Source organism: Galeopterus variegatus, unplaced genomic scaffold, assembly GCF_000696425.1.
Source record: "Galeopterus variegatus unplaced genomic scaffold, G_variegatus-3.0.2 Scaffold1390, whole genome shotgun sequence".
Lineage (NCBI taxonomy): Eukaryota > Metazoa > Chordata > Mammalia > Dermoptera > Cynocephalidae > Galeopterus > Galeopterus variegatus.
This window is the reverse complement of record NW_007727501.1, coordinates 147,157-158,955: the sequence shown is the minus strand read 5'-3', so window position 1 is coordinate 158,955 and position 11,799 is coordinate 147,157. Positions and strand designations below refer to the sequence as shown.

At 54.1% G+C, this 11,799-nt stretch overlaps 1 protein-coding gene across 3 annotated transcripts in view; it reads left to right on the top strand.

The window, feature by feature from the left end:
- The first annotated feature begins 5,301 nt into the window (after window positions 1-5,301).
- The window catches only part of KCNN1 (potassium intermediate/small conductance calcium-activated channel, subfamily N, member 1), a 22,639-nt gene continuing 16,141 nt past the window's right edge, over window positions 5,302-11,799 (top strand). For 2 of the 3 annotated variants that reach the window (XM_008576698.1, XM_008576699.1), the window contains exons 1-2: window positions 5,377-5,775; window positions 6,522-6,617. In XM_008576698.1, the coding sequence (XP_008574920.1) occupies window positions 5,377-5,775; window positions 6,522-6,617 (495 nt within the window). Of the gene's footprint in view, window positions 5,776-6,521; window positions 6,618-11,799 lie in introns of all 3 variants that reach the window. The other variant, XM_008576696.1, reaches the window with a different exon arrangement.

Sequence of the window (11,799 nt, the reverse complement as noted above, 5' to 3'; positions counted from 1 at the left end):
TTTTTGGGGCCCCCCCCCCCCCAGCCCTGGTGATCCTGGCTCCTGATCTGCTGCCTGCCTCCTTGAACATAGTTGTTGGGGATTAGGTCTGGGGGAATGATGTGGGTGGGCGTCTCTCCTCCCAAAGAAGGTGACATCCAACCGGTCACCCTGGCAGGCACCTCGTCTGCCCCTGGAAGCCCCCACACCCAGCTCCCAGGCACTCCCCATTTGCCAACATCCTCCCCTCCCCCAAAGCTCCTCTATGTAGAGCAGACAGCTGAGGAGGTCGTTTGGGGTGGGGGGAAGGTATCGAGTCTCTTTGCAAAGTTGTCCCCTCAGCTGGTGCTTGTGGGCGGACAGCCCCCAGGTGCGCAAAGGTTGAGGGGCGGCTGAAGTTTGGGGACCCAATTAGAGGAGGGGGTAGCTAGGAGGTCCCGAGGGCTGTCGGGGACGGGGGTTGTCGCTTCGCCAAGGTCCCTTCCCGGACGCGTGGCAAGAGGGCGACTTGGAGGACCAGCCGCGCTGCGGAGGTGAAGGGGGCGCCTGGGAATGTGGATCTTTAAATGTGGGCGGAATTCCCTGATGAACCAGTAGTTCCTACAGTGGAAACCAAAAGAAATTGAGCATTTTATCATTTTTATTGTCTTTTGAAGCATGAAACTAAAGAATTACATTTTTTTGAATGAGAGAGGGCCTTAATATTTACCTACTCTAATCTTCCTTTTTTACAGCTGCGAAATTCCTTGTAGAACTTCTGGTATTCAGTGTTTTGGGGTTTTTTTTTAAATAATTTGTTAAAACTCAACTGCCTGTTAAATTATCCGCTGCTGCCCGCCTCGGCCGCGACCCCAACCCCGGCCCCTGCCCGGGGGTCCGCAGTCGCGCGGGACCTTCTGCCCCCCAGCCTCGTCCACCCGCCCGAGTCCAGCCCTGCAGGTACCGGAGGGGATGGGCGGGAGGATTCTGGGTCTGCAGCCTGGGGCGCCCGGGGAGGGAGGCACGTCCCGGAGGGGATGCGGTTTGGGGCAGGGGCCAGGAGGGAGGGTCTCCGTGGGGTCCGGAGCCCAGGGGAGACGGGGAGGGGGGACGGGTGTATGCACACTGCCTGAGTGAGTATAGACTCACGGACCCCCATCCTGGAGAGAGAGGGTACTGGGATCACTTGGGGGGGGGGCAGGACAGCGAGTCTCCAAACTCCATAGATGCGGTTGGAGGTGGGAGAGCTCTCAGGGGTGGGCAGTAAGCCGGGATGACTTGGGAATGCGAGGGAGGAGACCCTCACCACTGTCCCCTTGATCCAGAAATACAGGATCTGGTCCTGGATCCTGGTTCTGGATCCAGCACTCTGGAAAGGTCAGGCAGCCGGGTCTCCCAGCTCTCTCTGGACAAAGGTCCCGATCCCCAGCTGTTGTCCTGGAGGGTGGGGCAGCAGATGTGAGTTCCCTAGGCTAGGGTGAGCCCAAGATGCTCATGGAGATGGAGCAGAGTGTCAGGGGCTGCGTGTTCCTGGCAGTGGTGACAGGGGATCAGGTGGGCAGCCAGCACCTTGTTGCACCTGCTCCCATGGAGAGCACCTGGCCTTGGGGCAGGAGGACAAGCATAGTATGTCCATCCTGCAAAGTGAGGGCCTAAAGAGTGCTGGGAGCGGGGATACTTGGGGACCTTCCTAACCCTCCACAGGGACACATGACCTCTGGGCTGTCCAAACTGAAGCGCACACATCCTCGAACTTTCTGCCATGTGCTGCTCTGGCCATAGTTCCTGGGAGCCTCACAAAGGGTGAGGGCTGTCTGCTTAGGGACTGAAGGACAGAGGGCACCTTCTCCTGGTCAAGTTCTGAAGGATGGAAGGAGGCCCTGGGCAGCACTGAACTCTTGTAACCTGCTAAGCGTTTTCCATGTGAGACCTCACTCCGTTCTGGCCACCAACCCTGTTGGGTGGGCACCACAAGGATCCTTTACAGATGAGGCAGCCCAGGAGGGGGCAGGGACTTCGCTCCCTGGTAGTGGCACCTGAGGGTCTTTCCTAGGCAGCTGCTTTAACCAACCCGTCATTTGTAAAAGGGCTCACTGGAGGGTCTTTGGGGTCCTGGCTGGGTTTCTCTTCCTATGTCCTGTTGGGCAGGGAAGCTGGGAGGAGCTAGCCGCACCCCTTCCTGCCCACCTTCCTTCTCACCTCAAGGTCCCTCCTGGCCTGCCAGGTTCCCGTAGGATTGTGTGTCTCCTGAAATGGCATGGAAGCAGGTGTCCGCTCCATCCCCCCACCCCAGCCTACAGGGAACAGAGATCTTGTGCCCAGACAGGTTAGATAATTATGGCAATTCCAGAGATTCTCAAAGACAAATGCAGTCCACGGAGTGTTGGTTCTAACCTTATGGAAGAACTCATTGGCACACCCGGGACTTCACCCAGAAAAACACACACTTTTCTTGAACACGCAAACCTTGGCTGGGGTTTCAGAGGGGCTCCTGAACCTCTGGGAATCCCTGAGGGTCTCAGGGACTCCACCTTTAGGCTCAGGTTGCAGTGGGAGAGAGGAAAGTGTACCTCAGAATGGGAAGGGGTCTCCTGTCCGCAAAGCCGTCTGGTCCCACCCAGATTTTAGAAACAGTCTGTCCCCTTCTGTGGTGCAATCTCAGGCAGGCCACTCTGTCTTTCCTCTGAGGTCAGGGGAGGAGGGATCAGGTTATTCACCCCATGCTTCAAGCTTGGGGCCCTTCAAGGGCAGGGCCAGGTTTGTTCCCCCCCCAGATGACAGGTCCTGCCATCTACAGCCTCTGGATGGCACTAATTTAGTCCTTGCCCTTCCTGGCTGTGTGGCCTTAGGCAAGGTGCTGAACCTCTCTGATCATCATCTCCTGTCTGTAAAAATGGGAACAGAAATGCCACCGGCCTCACTAGGTGGCAATAGGTAGTGAATATGATCATTCTAACCGAGGACTTGAAACACAGTAAGAGCCCGGTGCGTGTTAACACGGTGGGCACTAGGGAAGCCCTCCACCCCTCTGCCCTCTCGGAAGCCACCTGCTGTCTGTCCCCTCCCTCCCACCCCCTCCCTGCCCAGGGCACCTTAGGACACGGCTGCCAGGCGAGAAGGAACATGGCAGACACACGGCTGAATTTGGCCCATGCATCGGGTGGCTGAGTCACATCCCCAAATTGCATCTTCATCGGTGCGTTTCAGAAGGTCGTTTGCTTCGGGCCCTTTGCCAGCCCCCACCCGCTCCGGGTCTCGTCTGCTAAGCCACCCACCTCTCCTGCCTGTGCCCCCAGCCCCGGGTGGCAACCTTCTGCGCCTTCAGGGGAGATGGAGGAAGGGGCGTCTGGGGTTTTTTCGTCCCCCCTGGGTGAGGGCAGGGTCTGGGGCCTCCTTGTGCATTCTGGTGCCAGCTCCCAGCCCCACCTGGCAGCCAGTGGTCCTTCAGTTGGCAAGCAGGGGTTCGAACCTGGGAGAGAGATCAGGGTCAAGGTCAGCCTTATAGACTGTGAAGTGCTGGGCCCACAGTAGGCCAAGCCTTGTAAAACATGAATCCACTCACAGGAGGCCAGGTCTTATAAACTGTGAAGTGCCTGGTTGCAGGAGGCCACAGCCTGATTGATGTGGTAGGGGTGGAGGGGACAGGTTTCAAGACTCATGAAATCACCTGGCCATAGCAGGAGTGATTCTTATGCTCCTGTGTCCTGGCACCAGTGTCTGGAGACACGTGGCGGAGGGGGGACAGACACAGTGTGGGAGGTGCTGGACAAGGACACAGGTCTCAATGTGTGCAGTGGCCAAGGTCACCCACGTCCCACCCATGCACAGCGTGGCTCATCTTAGCATGTCCTGAGATGACAGTCCTGGAGTCTGTTGCTCCTGGTGGAGGTGGGGAGTGTCCTGAGTACACAGAGCCGCCACCCACCCCCTCCCAGGACTGGTGTATAGGTGACCCCCCAGCGCATGCCAGCCTGGCCTTATCAAAGCGAACACCTGGCTCACCACCCCCCGCCCGGGTTATTGGAAGAATCTGAGAGGCTGTAAAGAGATGGTGTGACCTTGGGCAGGCCTTCACAGCACTGTGCCTCAGTTTCCTCATCTGTAAAATTGGCCAAATCGCAGGATCCCCTTCTTGGGGGTACTCTGAGGATTAAGGGGACCTTTAGGTGAAGAGTGGAGCCTGGCACACAGTAGATGCACAATAATCATGAGCTGGGGCGGCGGCAGGGGTGCATGTTGAGAGTGTGACATAGTAGATGAGCTGGGCAGGGCAGGGTCTGGCAAGTCAGAACCAGGAGACAGTAGACAGCCTCATCAGTGCCCTGCTGAGCATGCCCATGTCACCATCATTGCAGTCTCTGCTGTCGCATATGACACCATCAGACACTGCCCTGTGATGAGGCAGTCTGCTCCCCGGTAGCCTGGCAGGGAAACTGAGGCTGGCCTGAGGCCATAAGGCCTGGCCAAGCATGTCTTACAAGGCCCTGCAGAATCAGTTCTCGGATTTTCAAGTTCAATCCTGGATTGCCACGTCCACCCTGAAATGGTCATAGAATCTGTTTGGAGATCACAAATCCTACCCAGGCAGCAGGGAGCCTCAGGGTCTCTGTAGCCACAGCCACGGTCCCTAATGTCCCCTAGGCTATACCCTGAGCCTGCAGAAGTGTGTTCAGGCCTTTGGACAACTCTAGGGGAGGAACCAGAGGCTCAGGGGGATGAAATGAACTCATCCAATGGCCTGAAGGTCTGAAGGGGATGAGCTGGATTGGAACCAACTCCTAACCATACGCTTAGACACTCTCTAGTCCTCCCAGGCAAACCTGCTGGTAGATTCCATCTCACAGCATTTAGCAAATGTTTCCTGAGTGTCACTTGCATGCTAAGCATTGTTCTGGGTACTTGGAGACATAGGAAGTCAGCAGGCAAAGGTCTGGTAGGAGGTTGTTGCGGGCACAGGGCAGAGCCCGCACAAAGGCCCAAAGGCAGGACTAAGCTTGTGGAGATCTGGTAATGCGAGGCTGGAAGGGAGTGAGTCTGGGAGATGAGAAGGATGAGGCGCATGGGAGCCGGACCACAGAGGGCGTCTTGGCCATTGTGTGGAGTCTGATTTATTAGGGGGTGGCACTGGGGAGCCATGGGAGGGTTTTGAGCAGGGGAGGGACATAGGCAGACTTGGATATTTCTGGGATATTAAGTGCATGTGTCAGCACTCTGTGTCTACCATCTCCTGAGGTGGCCCCTGAGCCTTACAATATTCTGGGGTGGCAGCAATGGTTCCTGCCCCTCTGGTCAGTTGGAGAAGACTTCCTGTGACCGAGTCGCTCTGTGCCCCTGCAGGTCAGCGTGAGAGCCCAGCCGTTGAGCCATGCCGGGCCCCAGGTGGCCTGCACAGAGCCCAACCCCTGCACCCAGGTAGCCATGAACAGCCACGGCCACAACGGCAGCATGGGGCGGCCACTGGGCAGCGTGCCGGGTGCCCTGGGCCACGACCCTCCGGACCCCGAGGCCGGTCACCCCCCGCAGCCCCTACACAACTTGGGCCTCCAGGTGGTGGCCAAGAGTGAGCCAACCCAGCCCTCGCCCGGCAGCCCCCAGGGGCAGCCCCAGGACCAGGAGGACGATGAGGATGATGAGGAGGATGAGGCGGGTGGGCAGAGGGGCTCGGGGAAGCCCTTGAACGTGGGCCACCGCCTGGGCCACCGGCGGGTGCTCTTCGAGAAGCGGAAGCGCCTCAGTGACTATGCGCTCATCTTCGGCATGTTCGGCATCGTTGTCATGGTGACAGAGACGGAGCTGTCCTGGGGGGTGTACACCAAGGTAGGCGCGGCCCTCCCCCTGACACTCCTGGGGCTTCCTGGCTCCCTCAGGCATGGGTTTGGGGGCTGCATTATCCCCCTAGGCGTAGCAGGCAGGGAATGCTGGGGCATCATGGAGGTGGGGGGTCCCAGGCCTCCTGGGGGTAACAGGGGTGCTGCACATGGGGGAGGGAAGGTTCCAGCTCATTCCCTCTGCCCTGCATCCAGGGGCTGCACCCTGGCTTAGAGTGGGAAGGGGGTTGCCCCCAGGACGGGGAGCAGAAAAGGGGCTTTCTTCCCTTCTCAGCCTGGCTGTGGGTCCCCTAGTGCCACCGAGTGTGAGGACAGAGAGAGATAAGGCCACATCAGCCTATAGCCTGTGAAGTGCTGTGCCCATGTGAGGCCAGGCCTTAGAAGCAGTGACATGCTATACCTGTGTGAGGCCTCATAAGCTGTAAAGTGCCATTCCCACCTTGCTGTCAGCCAGGCGCAAGGAGTAAGGACAGGAGCATCACTCTTGAGCGCAGTGCCTACCAGGCACCCAGCCTGGCAGAGCTCTTGCACACACAGGGATCCAGGACTGGGGAACTTCAGGAAGGTGGGGCTCAGTGGGGAGAAGCCACAGGGAGGAGCCCCATCTGGCTGAACCCCATGCCCAGTCCTTGATGGCCTCGCTTAACGGGTGGCGCTGCCCAGGAGCCCAGCAGGGGGACAGGAGGGCCACTCACCTCCTCCAGCATCGTCCCCATCTCCTTTCTCTTTGCCCAGGAGTCTCTGTACTCGTTTGCTCTCAAATGCCTCATCAGCCTCTCCACTGTCATCCTGCTGGGCCTTGTCGTCCTATACCATGCCCGGGAGATCCAGGTCAGTGCCCAGCTTGACAGTGGGGACGTGGCTCTTCTCCCCACACCCCAGAGCCCCCAATACCAGCCCACCCAGGACCCCACCCCCTAAAACGTAAAAGGATGAATAGGCTCCTTATAGGAAAAAAAAACCTCTCTGAAGACACACTGTTTCAATCACTGAAAATCTCCTTGTAATGAGCATCTATGTTTTCATTTTCATTGCTTATTCAATAAAGAAAACAGGTAGTGAGAAAGTGAGAGGCTGATCTGGGGTTGTGGGACACACCCATTGTTTTCATGGCCCTGGGGTCTTCCAAGGTTTTGCAGCCCAGGAAACTGGTAGCACCAGGCTCCTTTTCCCATTGGACTGGACCCCAATTTTTTAAAGATTTGCTGTGTGCCAGGGAGTTTGTTTTTCTGTTTCAGGAGTTAATCAAAATTAGGTCGGGCCATGGGAGAGCCCAGCTCAGGGCGTTTCAGGCAGATGTCACCTAGGGCTGGTACCAGGGCCCAGAATGCCAAAGGGCGTCATATCTGGCTCCTGACCCCTGGCCCCTGACCCCTAACCACAAGGAGCCACAGCTTGGTGGGAGATGGTATAGGAAGATCCCACCTGAGTTGGGCCATGTGCCGATGTCTTCAGGGCATAGCTGCTGGGGACAGGAGTCTGGCATTTCCTCAAGTGGTTAAACACAGAGTTACCCTATGACCCAGCAATTCCGCTCCTGAGTGTAGACCCGAGAGAAATGAAAACCTACATCCACATACAAAACTTGCACATGCATGTTTATAGCAACAGTATTCACAATAACAAAAAAGTAGAAACAACGTCCAAATATCCATCAATGGATGGATGGATAAATGAAATGTGGTACGTCCATACAGTGGAATACTATTCAGCCATAACAAGAGAATGAAGCTCTGTGTGTGTTTGCTTTGGCTGCCATTACAAAGTTCCACAACTGAGTGTCTTTTTTTTTTTTTTTTTTGGACTGGTAAGGGGATCACAACCCTTGGCATGGTGTGGTCTGCACCACGCTCAGCCATTGAGCGCACCGGCCATCCCTATATAGGATCCGAACCCGCGGCCTCAACGCTACCAGCACCGCACTCTCCCGAGTGAGCCACAGTGCCAGCCCCACAACTGAGTGTCTTAAAGAACAGAAATGTATTGTCTTACAGTTCGGGAGTCTAGAAGTTTGAGATCAAGGTGTCAGCAGGGGTTAGTTTCTTCTGAGGGCCATGAGGTAGGAACTCATCTGTTCTAGGCCTCTCTCCTAGTGTTTGGTGGCTGCCAGCAATCTGTAGTGTTCCTTGACTTGTAGACACATCACTCCAATCTCTGCCTTGAGGTTCACGTGGCATTCTCCCTGTGTGGGTGTCTATATCCAAATTTCTCCTTTTTATAAGGACACCAGTCATATTGGATTAGGGCCCACCCATAATGACCTCATGCTAACCTGGTTAACTCTGCAAAGAGCCTATTTCCAAATAAGGTCACATTATGAGGTACTGGGGGTTAGAATGCCAAGATATATATATATATATTTTCCCTTTTTGTCTTTTTTACTGACCGGTAACGGGATCACAACCCTTGGTGTCGCGCCTGTACTGGGGGACCGGCAATGGGATCGCAACCCTCGGTGTTGCACCCGCACCGCGCTCAGCCAGTGAGCGGGAACCGGTCTCCACATGGGATCCAAACACTCGGCGGGAGCGCCGCCGCACTCTCAAGCGGCGCACTCTCCAGTGCGCCACCGGGCCAGCCCCAAAGAAGCAGTAGACCCTCAACAGAATTTTTTTTTTCCTTTTTGTCTTTTTTACTGACCAGTAACGGGATCGCAACCCTCGGTGTTGCGCCCGCACCGCGCTTAGCCAGTGAGCGGGAACCGGTCTCCACATGGGATCTGAACCCTCGACGGGAGCACCGCTGCGCTCCCAAGCGGCGCACTCTCCAGTGCGCCGCACTCTCCAGTGCGCCACCGGGCCGGCCCGCCAAGATATTTTTTGTGGGGGACACAATTCAACCCATAACAAGTTCTGATGCATGCTACAACATGCATGAATACTGAAAATACAGTAAATGAAAGAAGCCAGACGTAAAAGGCCACATATTGTATGAGTCCACTTGTACAAAATGTTTAGAATATGCAAATCCATAGAGACAGAAAGCAGATTCATGGTTGCCAGGGGCTGGGGGAGGAGGGATTGGGGAGTGACTGCTGATAGGGACAGGTCTCCTTTTGGGGTGATGGAGGTGTTTTGGAATACAGTAGAGATGATGGTTGCATATCATGAATGTTCTAGATGCCACTGAGTTGTTCGCTTTGAATGAGAATTGTAGGCTATATGAATTATATATATTTTTTAAAGCCCAGTGGTCCTGCTTCAGAGGGTGCCCAGCAGCCTTTGTCGGGCAAACACATGAGATCCTCAGGCCATGTGAACGATGGACTGGGACCTAGCCAGGGCCAGGGGGACCTGGGTGTAAGATACAAGGGGGTGATGGAAAACTCAGTCGTCAAGATAAATACTGTTTTAATGTGGTATTTACAGACAATCTAAATAAATGGCAAAAAACTCCATGATGAGCAAGATCATATTTAAATGAAAACACTCTTCCTGATGTTGATTTTTGCCTCTGGCTCCAAAGTGCTGGGCTCAGCACTGTCACTGACAAATATTATGTGTCCTGGTGCCCCACTCACCTCTCCCTAAGTCCGGCCCTGGACATGGCAGAGGTCCCCCAACAAGGCGAAAGAGAGCAGTGTCGCCAGCAGGGTGTCCTTTATGGCCACTCTCTGCAGACGTGCCAGCAGAGGAGGCCCCTAGGACCAGTGGCCACCATGACATTTTAGTGAAGTGTTTTTTTGTTTTTTTTCTTTTTCTTATTTTAGAAGGACTTTGTTGCTTTCTGTTTAAAAATGACACATGAAAAAGAAAAATTGGGGCCGGCCTGTGGCTCACTTGGGAGAGTGAGGTGCTGATAACACCAAGGCCATGGGTTCGGATCCCTATATAGGGATAGCTGGTTAGCTCACTTGGGAGAGCGTGGTGCTGACAACACCAAGTCAAGGGTTAAGATCCCCTTACCAGTCATCTTTAAAAAAAAAAAGAAAGAAAGAAAAGAAAAAATTGATACTTGTGACATATTCGGGCAGAATAGAAGGCAGGGGACATTGTCTCAGGCTTCTGCCAGGGTGTGGATTATCAAGGTCACACCCTGGCTCCAGTTTACCCCCCATAGATTTTTTTTGGAATCGAGGTAAAACTCATATAACATAAAATTAGCCATTTTAAAGTGTATAATTCAGAGGCATTTAGCACATTCAGAATGTTGAGTACCCACCACCTCTATCCAGTTGCAGAAAATTTTCTTTTTTTTTTTTTTTTTTTTAAAGATGACCGGTAAGCGGATCTCAACCCTTGGCTTGGTGTTGTCAGCACCACGCTCAGCCAGTGAGCAAACCGGCCATCCCTATATATGATCCAAACCCGTGGCCTTGGTGTTATCAGCACCGCACTCTACCGAGTGAGCCACCGGCCGGCCTAAAATAGTTTTGTTTTGTTTTTTTTTGTCTTTTTTCGTGACCGGCAACGGATCGCAACCCTCGGTGTTGCGCCCGCACCTCGCTCAGCCAGTGAGCGGCCGGTCTGTATGTGGGATCCGAACCCTCGGCGGGAGCGCCGCCATGCTCCCAAGCGGTGCACTGTAGCAGTGCGCCACCGGGCCGGCCCCAGTTGCAGAAAATTTTCATTCCCACAAAAAACCCCATCACCATCAGCAGCCCCTCCCCACCCCCTCTCTCCCAGCCCCTGACGACCACCAACCTGCTTCCTGTCTCTATGGATTTACCTGTGCTAGACATTTCATGTAAATGGAATCATATGATAATAATAACAATAAAACAATGAAATCTGCATTAGTTTGCTAGGGCTACCATTAAGAAAATACCATAGACTGGGTGGCTTGGACAATAAAAATTTATTTTCTCACAGCTCTGGAGGCTGGAAGCCCACGATCAAGGTATCTGCAGGGTTGGTTTCTCCTGAGGCCTCTCTCCTGCCATCTTCTCTCTGTGACCTCACGTGGCCTCTTCTCTGTGTGCACACATCCCTGATGTCTCTCTCTCTCCTTATAAACACACCAATCCCATAGGGCCTACCCTTATGACCTTAACCTTAATTAGTCTTTTAAAGGTCCTATCTCCAAATACAGTCACATGGTGGAGGAGGGAGGTCAGGGCTTCAAAATATGAATTTAGGGTAGAGGATACAATTTAATCCATAACACTCTACCCTCTGCCCGCCCCCCTCCAAATTCAGGTCCTTCTCACATGCAAAATACATTCACTCCTCTCCCAACAGCCCCTAAAGTCTTAACCTGCTCCAGCATCTATACCAAGTCCAAAGTCTCACCTGGCTATCACATAAATCAGCTATGAGTGAGACTCAGGGTGTGATTCATCCTGGGACAAAATTCCTCTCCACCTGCAAACCTGTGACATTTTTGTGCTTCTAAAATACAGCAATGAGACAGACCCAGGATAGACATTCCCATTCCAAAAGGGGAGAATCAGAAAGAAGAAAGAGATGACTGGTCCCAAGCAAGTCCAAATTCCACAAGATCTTAAGGCTCATGAGTGATCCTTTTGGCTCCCTATTCTCCCTTCTGGGCACACGGGGCGACAGGGTTGCCCTCTCTGCCCTGGGTGGTGGCCTTCTGTGTCCATCTTCTTTCACTCAGCATAATGTTTCTGAGATTCACCCATGTTGTAGTGTGGATCGGGTCTTCCTTTCTCTTTATGGCTGAATAATGTCCCATTGTGTGGACATTCTGCACCTGGTTTATCCACCCATCCATCTATGGACATGAGTGTTTCTATTTTTGTTGCTGTGGATGGTGCTGCTGTGAATGTGCTCCTACAAGGATTTGTTTAAACACCTGCTTTCATTTCTCTTGGGTCTGTACTCGGGAGCGGGATTGCTGGGTCCTTGACACTCTGTTTAACTTTTGGGGCATCCCATCTGATGTTTAGTTTGCACTGTGGCGGACGCTGAGAGCTAGGGAGTTCCCATGGGAGGCCACGTTTCTGACTTCTCTTGGAAAAATCTGAGCCGGTGAGGTCTCAGGCCATGGTTGCTCCAGGGGAAGGGGACCCGGGCACGCCCGAAACCCACCGCCCACCCCCTGGCCACCC